General features: G+C 48.3%; 1 protein-coding gene across 1 annotated transcript in view; it reads right to left on the bottom strand.

Moving 5' to 3' along the window:
• LOC148150042 (fucolectin-5-like) overlaps positions 1-11,703 on the bottom strand; it is a 112,408-nt gene extending 100,705 nt beyond the window's left edge. The window contains exons 1-3 of the mRNA XM_087987749.1: positions 11,577-11,703; positions 8,269-8,341; positions 4,739-5,022 (exon numbers count right to left, since the gene is read on the bottom strand). Of these exons, the coding sequence (XP_087843875.1) occupies positions 4,739-5,022; positions 8,269-8,340 (356 nt within the window). The 5' untranslated portion in view covers position 8,341; positions 11,577-11,703. The remainder of the gene's footprint in view (positions 1-4,738; positions 5,023-8,268; positions 8,342-11,576) is intronic.
• Positions 11,704-16,576: the final 4,873 nt, after the last annotated feature.

Raw genomic sequence — 16,576 nt, 5'->3', positions numbered from 1 at the left:
ATGGTGACGGTGAGTGTGTGGGTACAGCAGGTGGTGACGGTGAGTGTGTGTATACAGCAGGTGGTGACGGTGAGTGTGTGTGTGTACAGCAGGTGGTGACGGTGAGTGTGTGGGTGTACAGCAGATGGTGACGGTGAGTGTGTGGGTACAGCAGGTGGTGACGGTGAGTGTGTGGGTACAGCAGGTGGTGATGGTGAGTGTGTGTGTGTACAGCAGGTGGTGACGGTGAGTGTGTGTGGGTACAGCAGGTGGTGACGGTGAGTGTGTGTGTACAGCAGGTGGTGACGGTGAGTGTGTGTATACAGCAGGTGGTGACGGTGAGTGTGTGTGTGTACAGCAGGTGGTGACGGTGAGTGTGTGGGTGTACAGCAGATGGTGACGGTGAGTGTGTGGGTACAGCAGGTGGTGACGGTGAGTGTGTGGGTACAGCAGGTGGTGATGGTGAGTGTGTGTGTGTACAGCAGGTGGTGACGGTGAGTGTGTGTGGGTACAGCAGGTGGTGACGGTGAGTGTGTGTGTACAACAGGTGGTGACGGTGAGTGTGTGTAGGTACGGCAGGTGGTGACGGTGAGTGTGTGTAGGTACGGCAGGTGGTGACGGTGAGTGTGTGGGTGTACAGCAGATGGTGACGGTGAGTGTGTGGGTACAGCAGGTGGTGACGGTGAGTGTGTGGGTACAGCAGGTGGTGATGGTGAGTGTGTGTGTGTACAGCAGGTGGTGACGGTGAGTGTGTGTGGGTACAGCAGGTGGTGACGGTGAGTGTGTGTGGGTACAGCAGGTGGTGACGGTGAGTGTGTGTGTGTACAGCAGGTGGTGACGGTGAGTGTGTGTAGGTACGGCAGGTGGTGACGGTGAGTGTGTGTGTACAGCAGGTGGTGACGGTGAGTGTGTGTGTACAGCAGGTGGTGACAGTGAGTGTGTGTGTGTACAGAAGGTGGTGACGGTGAGTGTGTGTGTGTACGGCAGGTGGTGACGGTGAGTGTGTGTGTACGGCAGGTGGTGACGGTGAGTGTGTGTGTACAGCAGGTGGTGACGGTGAGTGTGTGGGTACAGCAGGTGGTGACGGTGAGTGTGTGTGTGTACAGCAGGTGGTGACGGTGTGTGTGTGTGTACAGCAGGTGGTGACGGTGAGTGTGCGTGGGTACAGCAGGTGGTGACGGTGAGTGTGTGGGTATAGCAGGTGGTGACGGTGAGTGTGTGGGTACAGCAGGTGGTGACGGTGAGTGTGTGTGTGTACAGCAGGCGGTGACGGTGAGTGTGTGTGGGTACAGCAGGTGGTGACGGTGAGTGTGTTTGGGTACAGCAGGTGGTGACGGTGAGTGTGTGTGTACAGCAGGTGGTGACGGTGAGTGTGTGTGTGTACAGCAGGCGGTGACGGTGAGTGTGTGTAGGTACGGCAGGTGGTGACGGTGAGTGTGTGTAGGTACGGCAGGTGGTGACGGTGAGTGTGTGTGTACAGCAGGTGGTGACGGTGAGTGTGTGTGTACAGCAGGTGGTGACGGTGAGTGTGTGTGTACAGCAGGTGGTGACAGTGAGTGTGTGTGTGTACAGAAGGTGGTGACGGTGAGTGTGTGTGTACAGCAGGTGGTGACGGTGAGTGTGTGTGTACAGCAGGTGGTGACAGTGAGTGTGCGTGTGTACAGAAGGTGGTGACGGTGAGTGTGTGTGTGTACGGCAGGTGGTGACGGTGAGTGTGTGTGTACAGCAGGTGGTGACAGTGAGTGTGTGTGTACAGCAGGTGGTGACGGTGAGTGTGTGTAGGTACTGCAGGTGGTGACGGTGAGTGTGTGTGTGTACAGCAGGTGGTGACGGTGAGTGTGTGTGGGTACGGCAGGTGGTGACGGTGAGTGTGTGTGTACAGCAGGTGGTGACGGTGAGTGTGTGTGTACAGCAGGTGGTGACAGTGAGTGTGTGTGTACAGCAGGTGGTGACGGTGAGTGTGTGTGTACGGCAGGTGGTGACGGTGAGTGTGTGTGTACGGCAGGTGGTGACGGTGAGTGTGTGTGTACGGCAGGTGGTGACGGTGAGTGTGTGGGTACAGCAGGTGGTGACGGTGAGTGTGTGTGTGTACAGCAGGTGGTGACGGTGTGTGTGTGTGTACAGCAGGTGGTGACGGTGAGTGCGTGTGTGTACAGCAGGTGGTGACGGTGAGTGTGTGTGTACGGCAGGTGGTGACGGTGAGTGTGTGTGTACAGCAGGTGGTGACGGTGAGTGTGTGGGTACAGCAGGTGGTGACGGTGAGTGTGTGTGTGTACAGCAGGTGGTGACGGTGTGTGTGTGTGTACAGCAGGTGGTGACGGTGAGTGTGTGTGTGTACAGCAGGTGGTGACGGTGTGTGTGTGTGTACAGCAGGTGGTGACGGTGAGTGTGTGTGGGTACAGCAGGTGGTGACGGTGAGTGTGTGGGTATAGCAGGTGGTGACGGTGAGTGTGTGGGTACAGCAGGTGGTGACGGTGAGTGTGTGGGTATAGCAGGTGGTGACGGTGAGTGTGTGGGTACAGCAGGTGGTGACGGTGAGTGTGTGGGTGTACAGCAGGTGGTGACGGTGAGTGTGTGGGTACAGCAGGTGGTGACGGTGAGTGTGTGTGTGTACAGCAGGTGGTGACGGTGAGTGTGTGTAGGTACGGCAGGTGGTGACGGTGAGTGTGTGTGTACATCAGGTGGTGATGGTGAGTGTGTGTGTACAGCAGGTGGTGACGGTGAGTGTGTGTGTGTACAGAAGGTGGTGACGGTGAGTGTGTGTGTACAGCAGGTGGTGACAGTGAGTGTGTGTGTGTACAGAAGGTGGTGACGGTGAGTGTGTGTGTGTACAGCAGGTCGTGACGGTGTGTGTGTGTGTGTACAGCAGGTGGTGACGGTGAGTGTGTGTGTACAGCAGGTGGTGACGGTGAGTGTGTGTGTGTACAGCAGGTGGTGACGGTGAGTGTGTGTGTACAGCAGGTGGTGACGGTGAGTGCGTGTGTACAGCAGGTGGTGACGGTGAGTGTGTGTTACAGCAGGTGGTGACGGTGAGTGTGTGTGTGTACAGCAGGTGATGACGGTGAGTGTGTGTGTGTACAGCAGGTGGTGATGGTGAGTGTGTGTTACAGCAGGTGGTGACGGTGAGTGTGTGTGTGTACAGCAGGTGGTGACGGTGAGTGCGTGTGTACAGCAGGTGGTGACGGTGAGTGTGTGTTACAGCAGGTGGTGACGGTGAGTGTGTGTGTGTACAGCAGGTGATGACGGTGAGTGTGTGTGTGTACAGCAGGTGGTGACGGTGAGTGTGTGTGTACAGCAGGTGGTGACGGTGAGTGTGTGTGTACGGCAGGTGGTGACGGTGAGTGTGTGTGTACGGCAGGTGGTGACGGTGAGTGTGTGTGTGTACAGCGGGTGGTGACGGTGAGTGTGTGTAGGTACGGCAGGTGGTGACGGTGAGTGTGTGTGTGTACAGCAGGTGGTGACGGTGAGTGTGTGTGTACAGCAGGTGGTGACGGTGAGTGTGTGTGTGTACAGCAGGTGGTGATGGTGAGTGTGTGTGTACAGCAGGTGGTAACGGTGAGTGTGTGTGTGTACAGCAGGTGGTGACGGTGAGTGTGTGTGTACAGCAGGCGGTGACGGTGAGTGTGTGTGTACAGCAGGCGGTGACGGTGCGTGGATTGGGTTTCAGGAGCAGGGATATCTTGCTGCAGTTATACAGGGCCTTAGGGAGACCACACCTGGAGGATCGTGTGTCGGCCTTGTCTCCGTATCTGAGGAAGGATGTCCGTGATGGAGGGAGGGCAGCGGAGGGTCTCCAGGCCGATTCCTGGGACGGCAGGATATCCGAAGTTATCCGAAGGAGGAATATATTCACATGTCGTTAGAAAATGAGCAAATCTCGTAGAAACCAGTAAAGTTCCAACAGGCCTAGGGACCAGGAGCAGCTGAAAGATTCCCTAATGACTCGGGCCTCCAGGGGCAGGGGTTACGTTCCGTGGATTCAAGTTGTGTCATTTCAGACTCAGATGATGAGAAATGTTCTCACCCAGAGAATGGGGAGTGTGTGGAATTCTCTGTCACGGGGAATGCTGACGCCCAACCTTTGAATGTGTTTGAGGAGGAGTTACATGCAGGTCGTCAGGCTAAAAGGATGGAAGTGTCTGGGGAGAGAGTGGGAACAGCGGTCTGAGTTGGAGGATCAGCCGTGACCATATGGAATAGCAGAGCAGGTTCAAAGGGCAGAATGGCCTCCTCATGCTTTGATGACACATGAGATGCCTCTCCTCCTGTGATTGTCAGTCAGTGTGGTTTCTGAAACTCAGACATTCTGGACATTTTTGGTGAAAATGTGTAAATCCAATGTTTCTTTTTGCCCCCTTCTGAGCCACACTGCCCTTGAAGCTCTCTCCAAAATATTGCTCTGTCCCCACCGCACTGAGCTCAGAACACCATCATTCCAGCCTTGGCTACCCTTCCTCCCAGTCAGACATTATACAGTCTTTCCCACATCATCTGCTTCACCTTGATCTCTCCCTCAACCTTACCCACTCATTCCTCTCCCTCCGCTTCCTTCTCCCTCATCCCCCTCCCTCGCTCCATCTCACTCATCCTCCTCCCTCACTCCCTCCATCTCACTCATCCCCTTCTCTCTGTCTCTCTGCCCACTCAGTGCTCTGAGGCCTCAGGCTTGCTCAACCTCACAGGCCGATGAGCCCCAATGGAACTTGTTGAACCAACATTCCCCACAATCCCACACAGAGGTGTCATGTTGGATAGTTACAGTGGGTTGGAATTCCCTTCGTTCTCCAGTGAGTTTCCGATGCGGATTTCTGCCCCTGACAGGCGGCCATAGCAGCACAGGTCAGCTCTGTTTGTAATCTTCACCGTGGCGATGTGGTAAGGTTGTTGTAAATTGACTCTCCACCAGGGGTTGGCCATCAGTGAGGTATGGGTGCAGGAGTGGCCAGTCCACTCAGATGCTGTGTTACCATCAATCGCCAGCTCAGCTTCTCCCCCGGACGCTGTTGAGGATTGAGATGCTTGCCCTTTCAGAGCCACATTCTCCTGACGGAAAAGTGTCAAGACTTCACATTAAACATTGAAACATACAACTCAGCATGAGTAGGCCATTCAGCCTTTCAAACCTGTTCTGTCATTCAACATGATCATTCCCTTATCCCAATGCCACGTTCACACTCTCTCCTCATGCTCCTCGATGCCTTTCAAACCTAAAACCTGATCTTTCTTGAATATACACAGTGACCTTTTCTCCATAACCTTCTGTACTCCAGAGTTCCATCCAGGCACCAAGATGTAAGGGCAGGATTGGACCGTCAGAATTCCCAGTCAGTGATGATCTCCCCACTTGCAGTCTCGAATGGGTCAATCCTACTCCTGACCATCCTTTTTGCAAATGTAAATTTTAAAAAGTGATTTTTGAAGTCCCTGGTAAGTTTCCTTCTGTAAGCCCTTTTAATAGCAGCTCTGTGCTGGTCTCTATCTTTCCCACTCAGCAGGATCGATGCTGGAGTTTGTATTTTTACACTTTTACTTTTACACAGCCCCTTATCTCTTTCATTGTTCTCTCCTGTGAAAGTGGACCTTTTCCCACTCAGGAATATAAACTGGCTTTATACGGTGTTCAATATTTCTTTAAACATTCCCCAATGTTCTTCAGGTATTTTACACATCAGCAGGTTTTCCCAGTTTACCGTGCACAGCCTCTGTCTCATCGTGTTAGGCTCAGCAGTCACACAACACCAGGTTAGAGTCCAACAGCTTTATTTAAAATCAGAACCTTTTGGAGCACTGCTCCTTAATCTGTGAGGTGACCAGGCAAGAGGATCAACCCTCCAAAACCTTGTGTTTTCAAATGAACCTGTTGGACTCGATCCTGGTGTGGGGGAGACTGCTGAGCTTGTCTACCCCAGTCCAACACCAGCAACTCCACATCACGTTGTTAAAGTCGGCCAAAATCGAACATTCCAGTCGTTGATTGATTTTTTTTTTGCTTTCAGACATTGTAACACAATTAATCACCGTTTGGTAAATATTAAGGACCTGGAGGGATTTTCATTTGAGGAGGGGTTGAGTTGACAGACACCAGGCAAATGCATTTCAAAGCAGGGAAATGTGAGGTGATGCATTTTGGGAGAAGGAACATAGAGAGACAATACCGACTCAATGGGACAACTTTGAGGGAGGACAGGAGCAGAGACACCTCGGGGTTCAGGGGCATGGTTCTCTGAAGGTGGCCTGGCAAGTTGGAACAATCTTCAAGAAGGCTTATAGGATTCTTGGGTTTATAATTAGGGGCTTAGAGTGTAAACGTGAGGTGGGGATGTTACACCTCAACAATATCATTGGTCAGACTACATTTGAAGTATTGCGTTCCGGTCTGGGCAACTTGTTTAAGTGTATGTTAAAGCCCGAGAGAACGTTCAAAGGAGATTTACTAGAGTGATACCAAGAGTGAAGGATTATAGATACTGGGAAAGTTTAGAGAGATTCTCCTTGGAGCAGCGAAGATTAAGAGGTGACAAAATCAGAAATTGCTGGAAAAGATCAGCAGGTCTGGCAGCATCTCTAGAGAGAAATCAGAATGTTTCAGATCGAGTTTTGAGCAAGGGTCACTGGATCTAAAACATTAACTCTGATTTCTCTCCACAGAGTTAATGTTTTAGATCCAGTGACCCTTCCTCAAAACTCGATCCGAAACATTCTGATTTCTCTCTGCAGATGCTGCCAGACCTGCTGAGCTTTTCCAGCAATTTCTGATTTTGCTTCTGATTTACAACAACTGCCATTTTTTGGTGTTAAAATTAGGAGGTGACCTTATTGAGGTTTTCAAAATGATGAATAATTTGACATTTATCCACTAATTGGTATGACAGTAGCTACGGGCCCCAGTTTCAAGACTGTCAGCAGGAGAGCTAGGAATGAGATGTGGAGAAATTTCTTTACTCAGGGAGTGGTTAGGATTCGGAATGTGCTGCCTGGGACAGTGATGGAGGGGGTTTGAAAGACAGTTGGGTAAATATTGGAAAGGGATGAAGTTAAAGGGCTACAGAGGTAGGGCTGGAGAGTGGGACGAGCTGGGGAGATATTTTGAGAGCCGGGACAGACACAGTTGGTGAAAGGCCATCCTTCTGTCCTGTACAATTCTCTGATTCATGACTGAGCCTATACTGAGTGGAGCTTAGAAGGATGACAGAAGACTTACTGAAATATACAAGCTTCTTAGGGGACGTGTCAGGTCAATGTGGGCAGGTGGGCAGGCTGTTTCCCAGTGTGGGAGACTCCAGGACTAGAGTAACAGGTTGTCCATGTAAGAGAGAGATGGTGGGGGGGGGAGGTTTGGCTTACCTCTGAGGGACTGAGTCTGTGCAACTCTTTCCTGCTGAGGTTGGGTTGTTAAATATGTTCAAGGCTGAGCTCCTGCTGGATCTCCAGGATAACAATGATCCAACCAATCAACATCCACTTCTCATGCTAAATAAAGTAATATTCCCTTCCTAAGTTGAGTTCTGGCCTCTGTGTTCTGACAAATTCAAGATCAAAAGCTTTGACTTTATGAGACTCTTTTTAATAATACTTACATTTCCATTGCTAATGAAATACTTTGAGGATTCCTGAGGACATGACGACTGGGACCAGAATCAACATTGTCAGTTTAGATATTTTTAGATTCCCTACAGTGTGGAAATAGGCCCTTCGGCCCACCAAGCCCACACCGACCTGCTTCCCACCCAGACCCATTCCCCTACATTTACCCCTTACTTAACACTACGGGCAATTTACCACGGCCAATCCACGCTAACCTGCACATCTTTGGACTGTGGGAGGAAACCGAGCACCCGGAGGAAATCTGTACAGACACAGGGAGAATCGAACCCAGGTCCCTGGTGCTGTGAGGCAGTAATGTTAACCACTGAGCCACTATGATGTTCCATATGATTGTTTTTTTAAGATTTAGATCAGTTACAGTGTGGAAACAGGCCCTTCGGCCCAACAAGTCCACACCGACCCGCCGAAGAGCAACCCATCCAGACCCATTCCCCTACATTCACCCCTGACTAATGCACCTAACACTATGGGCAATTTAGCATGGCCAATTCACCTGACCTGCACATTTTTGGACTGTGGGAGGAAACTGGAGCACCCGGAGGAAACCCACGCAGACACGGGGAGAATGTGCAAACTCCACAAGTCAGTCACCAAAGCTGGAATCGAACCTGGGACCCTGGCACTGTATTTTAACCGTATTGTTTATGTTAATTTGATATTGTGTAACTGAGGTCAGATCCTCACCTGCTCTCTGTTCACTGCAAGGTGCAATATTCCAAAAAAACAGGCAAACGCCAGCAGGTAAACCAGCTTCATCCTGTGGGAAATCAAACACAACATGGCTGGTTTTGACTTTGCAGATGACACTAACCTGGGAAGAATTGGAAATTGTGAGGTGGACAGTGTGGGACTGCAAAAGGACACTGATACGTTGATGAAGGGGGCAGAGAGGAGGCAGCTGGGGTTTAATGCTGAACACAGAACAGTACAGCACAGAACAGGCCCTTCAGCCCACAATGTTGTGCACACAACTGATCCTCATGTATGCATCCTCAAATTTCTGTGACCATATGCATGTCCAGCAGTCTCTTAAATGTCCCCAATGACCTCGCTTCCACAACTGCTGCTGGCAATGCATTCCATGCTCTCACAACTCTGTGTAAAGAACCTGCCTCTGACATCCCCTCTATACTTTCTGCCAAACAGCTTAAAACTATGACCCCTCGTGTTAGCCATTTCTGCACTTGGAAAAAGTCTCTGGCTATCAACTCTATCTATGCCTCTCATTATCTTGTATACCTCAATTAGGTCCCCTCTCCTCCTCCTTTTCTCCAACGAAAAAAGTCTGAGCTCAGTCAACCTCTCTTCATAAGATAAGTCCTCCAGTCCAGGCAGCATCCTGGTAAACCTCCTCTGAACCCTCTCCAAAACATCCACATCTTTCCTATAATAGGGCGACCAGAACTGGACGCAGTATTCCAAGTGCGGTCTAACCAAAGTTTTATAGAGCTGCAACAAGATCTCACGACTCTTAAACTCAATCCCCCTGTTAATGAAAGTCAAAACACCATATGCTTTCTAAAGAGGAGTGTGAGGGGGTGTACTTTGATCAGAAAAACATTGCAAGACAATATAAAGTAGGGGATATAATTCTCACGGGGATGCAGGAGCACAGGGAGCTGGGTGGTATATGTCACAGATCATTGAAGGTGGCAGGACCGGGGGAGAGAGCAGTTAATAAAGCAGACAGTATCCTCGGCCTTATTACCGGGGCAGAGAGCACAATAGCAGGGGGGTGATGTTGAACTTGTCCAGGACCCTTGTTGGTCCTCAGCTGGAGTATTGTGTACAGGGTGTGGGCCCCACATTATAGGAAAGATGGGAATGCATTGGAGAGAGTGCAGGAAGTGATTTACAGGAATGGTTTCCGGAATGAGAAACTTCAGGGATGGGGGGGGGGGGGGGGGGGGGGGGGGGATTGAAGGTGTTGGGACATTCTCCCCAGAGAGAGGGCGGCTGGGAGAGAGGTTTTCAAAGCCAGGAGCAGAGCTGGACAGAGCAGACAGGGAGAAACAGTCCCTGCTCGTACCAGGAAGAACATGAGGGGCATTAATTAAAAGTGAAGTGTGAACGAAGCGGGGGGGGGGGGGGGCGTGAGGGACGTTCTCACTCAGCGAGTCGTCAGGGAATGGAATCTATGGCCTGGAAATGTGGGCAGGCAGGTTCAAACGATGCATTCAGGAGGGACATTGGCTGGATATTTGGAAGGAAATAGTGTGTACAAGGTAATGAGGAAAAAGGCAGGAGGTTGGTGTTGGGAATTACACTCATTTAACAAGCTGGTACAAGCAAGATGGGCTGAATGGCTGCCTTAGGTGCTGTAACAATTCTGTGGATCTATGTCTGGGGATAGAGTGATTCCTCATTGTCTTTGCTCTTTCTGCCACCCCAGCGTTTGTTTCTGTTTGAGTCCATTTCCATTTTGACTGAATCTGCTTCCATTGCCCTTTCAGGCAGTATATTCCAGATCACATCTCACTGTGTTAAAACAAACACTCCTCAACTCCCACTCCAGATCTTTTCCAGTTCCATAAACCGGTCAGACCATCAGAAACAGGAACAGGAGGAGGCCATTCATCCCCTTGAGCCTGCCCCACCATTCAATAGGATCGTGGCTGATCCGACATTTATCACATCCACCTTCCAGAGTTTTCCCTGTATCCATTGATTCCCTGACTGATCCAGAATCTGTGGTAAGGAGTTCCAAAGATTCTCAGCCCACTGGGAAGAAATTCCTCCCCATCTCAGTATTAAATTGGTGCCCCTTTACTCTGAGACTGTCCCCCTAGACTCTGTGGGAAAAGATCTGCCACTCTGCCAACCCACGATAGGCCCACAAAAGCAAAATTGGCCAAACTGCACCAAAAACACCCAGAATGCCTCAGCAGGCTGACAAGCCAAACCAGGCCACCCAGAACAAGGGAATACACTTCCCAGCACCCACTAACAATGGCAGAGCACCACAGCGGTCCCGAGGCCCCGAGGGCAGTTTCACAACCCAGCAGCACCAACGCCAACAAAGGTAAAAATCACACAACACCAGGTTATAGTGCAACAGGTTTAATTGGAACCACATGTCACTACCACCTGATGAAGGAGCGTCGCTCCGAAAGCTAGTGCTTCCAATTAAACCTGCTGGACTCTAACCTGGTGATGTAAGATTTTTAACTGTTCATCCCAGTCCAACACTGGCATCTCCACATCATGAAAGCCACACAAAGAGCAGGTCAGACAGAGGCCTCAGCAAGGGCATTGCTCCCAGGACAAGACAATGGAAACACCTCACCCCTTCAGAGGAGACATTAACAATCGGGTTACTCCATTTCCAGATACATTGTATTTTCCCCATTTCTTGATCAGCTGTATTATTAATGCTGGTCCCATCCCCTCAGCTCTGGGATACTGACCTACCTGCTCAGACAGACAGTTGTGTCAGCCTTTGCCGGTTTCTCTTCTGCGATATCGCTTGTAATAAACATCATGTCAATTTCACTTTGAGCTGTGTTTCATGATCTCTAACTTATTGGGCAAATTTCTCTGACACTCTCCCAAGAGGAGCAACATTCTCTCAGCATTGACCCTGTTAGGCCTTGACAGGATTCAGTGAGATCACCTCTCATTCTTCCAAGCTGCAGAGCCTCACGTTCCCCGTCTGTTTAACCTTTGTTTGGAAGATAATCCCTTCGACCTGTGCCCCTTTGATTACCAACCCTCCTGCCAGTAGAACATTTCTCCTTCTTTATCAGAAACCTTCCTGATTTTAAATACTTCATTTGAAATGTCTGTACCTCACCAATTAACTCCTCACTGACTCTTTGTGGACAGTCATTTCCAATTTCTGTTCCTGTCTCTCCTGGTCTCAGACCCTGTCCCCTGGGCACAAACCTTGCAGTCAATTATTTGTTGAATTATCCCATTATTGAAGCTATTTGCAAAATCTTGCAACTCTTTCGTGGACACCAAAAGGAATAAGTGGCCAGAAAATGTCTCACCTTTCACAGGCCTCACACAGGTGTTCCGAAATTCAAACACGATTGGTTTTTAAGTCGCTGGGTTTGGAGATTGTAAACCAGTTCTGCTGTCTGTGTGCCGAGCAAAGGGTTATTAAACACACTGCCCTCTTCCTTATTTCATTACTCACTGAGTAAATACTCATTTTGTCAAAGGCTGGAAAACCACTGCACAGCCAGGGGAGACATCACGAGATTGTTTCCTCTTGTGGGAGGGTCTCGGGCCAGGTGCTATAATTTCAGCATGAGGAGAGAAGAGGAGGGATTTCTTCTCTCAAAGGGGAGAGAATTTGTGGAATTCTTAACTGACCTGAAACGTTAACTCAGTTTCACTCTCCACAGATGCTGCCCATCCTTGCTGCGTTACTCCAGGTATTTCTGTCTTTGTTTCTGATTTCCAGTTCTGCTGCAGTTCTTTTGGGTTTTTTGAGGCTGATCAGGTCAGTGAGAATCTTGTGGAAAGGTGGAGCAGACCCCAATGGGGCTGAACAGCTTGTTCTGATCCTATGGCCTTCTTACTCCCGTTAACAGCTGCATTTCCCAGAGCCCACATCCTGAAGGGAACAGATTAGTTACTGCTTGTGTTTGCAGATGATGCCAAGTTGGGTGGGAGGGTGAACTGTGATGAGGATGTTGAGATCCTTCAGCATGATCTGGACAGGTTGGGTAAGTGCGCAAATCAATGACAGTATAATTTGGATAAGTGTGAGGTTATTCACTTTGGAAGTAAAACCAAGGCGGCAGATTCCTACCTGAATGGGTGTACACTGGGAGAGGGGAGTGTGCAGTGGGACCTGGGTGACCTTGTGCACCACTCGCTGAAGGTCAGCGTGCAGGTGCAGCAGGTGGTAAAGAAGGCAAATGGGATGTTGGTCTTCATGTGAGAGGTTTCAAGGACAGGAGCGGGGATGTGTTCTTGCAATTACACGGGACCTTGGTGAGGCCACACAAGAACATCCACCAAGAATGCTCTTGCTCTCAAGGGAGAGCAGTGAAGTTTTACCAGACAGATGACAGGGGACAGTGGGACTGATTACCACAGGAAGTAGTTGATGCTAAAGCATTGAATGTATTCAAGAAGCAGTTAAATATAGCATTTGGGTGAATGGGATCACACATTATGGGGAGAAAGCAGGATTAGACTATTGAGTTGGATGATCAGCCACGATCGCGATGAATGGCAGAGCAGGCTCAAAGGGCCGAATGGCCTCCTCCTATCTTCTATGTTTCTATGAGTTCATGGTGAACTAATATACTCAGTTCCCTCTGACACATTAACAATTAAAGAGTGCAGGAGGTCTGCCTCAGGCCATGTACAAACTCACTCACGGTGTCAGGCACAGAGTCCCTCCACAGGAACAGGCCAGTCAGCCCATCCGGCCCATGGAGGAATTTCTGCTCCAGTGAATGGCGACTCCCCTGTTCATCTTGTCCATTCACTATTTCCTCTTTGTTGGCTACGTAGAACAGTCCATCTTCCGTAATTACACCGGCACCCCTCCCCACCTCCTCCTCCGCTACATTGATGACTGCATTGGCGCCACCTCGTGCTCCCGCGAGGAGGTTCTCTCTCTCTCACACACACACAGCTCAATCTCTCTCTCTCTCACACACACAACAGCTCAATCTCTCTCTCTCTCACACTCACACAAACACACAACAGCTCAATCTCTCTCACACACACACACACATATTCCACCCTGACCTTTAATTTACCTGGACCATCTCTGACACCTCCCTCCCCTTCCTGGACGTCTCCATCTCCATTAATGACGACCGACTTGACACTGACATTTTATTCTGGATTAGTGTTGCTGGAAGAGCACAGCAGTTCAGGCAGCATCCAAGGAGCAGCCTGAACTGCTGTGCTCTTCCAGCACCACGAATCCAGAATCTGGTTTCCAGCATCTGCAGTCATTATTTTTACCGACATTTTATACAAACCCACCGACTCCCACAGCTACCTGGATTAGACCTCCTCCCACCCTACCTCCTGCAAAAATGTTATCCCTTATTCCGAATTCTTCCGCTATATCTGCTCCCAGGAGGACCAGTTTCACAACACAGAGAAGGTTTATCCCATGAAATAATCTGTGAAAATTCAAGAGGCCAAGAACTATTTAAAGTAAAAATTAACAACATTATTTCTTAAAGTATAACAGAGAATAATGAACTCACAACTACTTACAACTCCTTCCTCTAACCTATCTGTCACCTTCCCTTCAATAATACTAGTCTGATAAAACTCCCAATTAAGATTTACAGGAAAATTTAAAATTTTAAAACCAGCCAGCAGCCAAATCTCCCCTTTCTCTCTGTCGGTACCTTGGCTCCCCCCAGGTCAGTGTTCAGGTTTTCTCTGTATGGGTGAATCTTCTCTTTACCTTCCTCTGTAGAGTTGCTCTCCAGGTCAGTGTTGAAGTTTCTCTCAGTGCAAACTCCTTCTCTGGACAGGTATCTCTCAGAGCTCTGACTAGCAGCCTACAGCTGTTGGTCTGGTGGCAGTTCTCCTCCCAACTGTTCAATTTTCCCAGTCTTATACCACCAAAGCATCGGATTGTGTCATTGGCTTTTAAGATGGTCAATATACTAAACTCAAACTTGATTGGAGTTTGGTTTTTGTCAGGGTATAATTTAAACTGATTGGCCTAATTCAGTTTTGCTATTTCCAGGCAACCAGCCACCTCAGTAGCTGGAGCACCTGTTACATTGTGCCTTATTGAGAACACTTGGTGCTGTCAGTGCTCGCTTTTACTCTCTTAAAGGTACAGTACACCCACAGCTTCATAACACCTCCCCCTTATGAAAACTGAACCATCATAATGAAAAGATGGCTTCATTTTTTTCTCTACTTCTTAAACACATTACCCTAATGTATAGATAACTTAAATTTAAGTTCACCTTAACTTTTTCCCATATAACTATATCTATATATATATATATAAAACATTAAATAAAGACAGATTTCATCTAAACTTTCAGTTAAATCTGCGATAATGCATCTACGATTACATTTTTACGACCCGCAACACATATTAATTTGAAATTAAAAGTCTGTAACATAAGGTCCCAATGAAATTGTCTCATATTCTTGTCTTTAAAGCGTTCTAAGAATGTAAGCGGATTGTGGTCAGTGTACACAACCGTCTCTGACACATTGTTCTGACATACACATTAAAATCTTGTAAGGCCAGTACCAAACTCAATAATTCCTTTTCGATTGTGCAGTATTTCCTCTGGTAGATATTGATCTCCTTCAAAAAGTAACCAACTGGCAGTTGAATCCCATCCTCATCTTCCTGTAGCAGTACAGCTCCAACTCCTATGTCACTAGCCTCGATGGTAACTTTAAAAAGTTTTGAAAAGTTTGGTGTAGCTAAAACTGGTTTAATGGTTAATATGGCTCTCAAAATGGTCGAATGCCTCTTAGCATTGCTCTGTCCACCAAAACTTTGTGTCCTTCTTCAGCAAATCGGTTAACAGTGCCACTACACTGCAGAAGTTCAGAACAAACTTCTGATAGAATCCACTGAGTCCCAACCATCGAAGCACCTCTTTCTTCGAGGTTGGTCGTGGAAATTCCTCGATGGGCTTTGTCTTTGCGTTCCATGGGGTTAACCTTCCATGTCCGATGTACCTCTGCTTTCGCAAATTCCATTTTATTTAAGTTTATCACCAGTTTTGCTTCTTGTAGTCATTTAAAGATCCCTACATCGTCCAAACAGACTGCACAGTTTGCTAACCCAGACACAACACTTCATGAGTCTTTGGAATGTGCTGGGTACATTCTTCATTCCAAAAGGCATCACTTTAAACTGGTATAGACCATTTGAGGTTCCAAACGCAGAAATTTCTTTCGCGACTCTGATAAAAGTACCTGCCAGTAACCAAGCATTAAGTCCAACTTGATAATGTAACCAGCTTGTCTGACTTTCTCGATACAGTCCTCCAATCGAGGAAATGGATATGAGTCCGATTTTGTAATGGCATTGACCTTCCAATAATCCATGCAGAATCGTTGGCTCCCGTCCGGTTTGGGAACGAAGACGATCAGCGAACTCCACTCGCTCTGGCTTGGTTCGATGATGTCCTTGTCGAGCATGGCCTCCACCTCCATCTGGACCTGTCTGGCTTTGAAAGGGTTAAGCCGATAGGAATGTTGTTTTATCGGAGCAGTATTCCCTACATCTACTTCATGTACAAAGCATTAGTCCTCCCCATCTGATTCTTACATACGTCCTTATACTGCAGTAACAAACCTTTCAATTGCGTTCTATGCTCCTGAGACAGATAGCTTACTAACCTATCCCACTCCTCAAGGACTTCATTTTTTAATCTATTTTGAGGCACATCATAATCCACATCATCTGGATTTGATTCCTCACTCTGCGGGGCAGTAACTAACACTTGTTTCTCCAGTTCTTTCTCTCGAGTGTAATACACGTTCAACACATTCATATGACATACTCGATACCTTTTTTTCCTATCTGGCATCTTTAGTAAATAGTTCACCTGACTCAACTTTTTCTCAATTTGATAGGAAACACTGAAGCTGGCTTTGAAGGGATGTCCTGTCACTGATAACAGTACTAACATGTTATCCTCTTGGGAAAACATCTGAATCTCAGAGCTTTTATCTGCCATCTGCTTCATTCTACACTGTGCCCTCTTTCGGTGCTGTTTAGCTAACTCACCTACTCGATTTAGTCTCTCCCCCACCTCCAGTACATAATCTGAGTGTGAGATCTCCGACTTTGGTCCTGTCAATTTTACTTTAATTAATTTCAAAGGCCCTCTCACTACATGACCGAATATTAACTCAAAGGGAGTGAACTGAGTAGATTTGTTTGGAGCATCTCTAAGGACAAACAACATGAATGGGATACCTTTATCCCAATCGTTCAGATAACCCTGACAGTACGCTCTCAACATGGTCTTCAGGGTCTGATGCCACCGTTTTAAAGCTCCCTGGGATTCAGGAT

This window comes from Chiloscyllium plagiosum, unplaced genomic scaffold (genome assembly GCF_037043375.1).
Source record: "Chiloscyllium plagiosum isolate Xiang-an unplaced genomic scaffold, Cpla_swu_hap1 HiC_scaffold_5, whole genome shotgun sequence".
In the NCBI taxonomy this organism is placed as follows: Eukaryota; Metazoa; Chordata; class Chondrichthyes; order Orectolobiformes; family Hemiscylliidae; genus Chiloscyllium; species Chiloscyllium plagiosum.
Note: the sequence above shows the minus strand (reverse complement) of the source record. Positions and strands in the feature narration are given on the sequence as shown.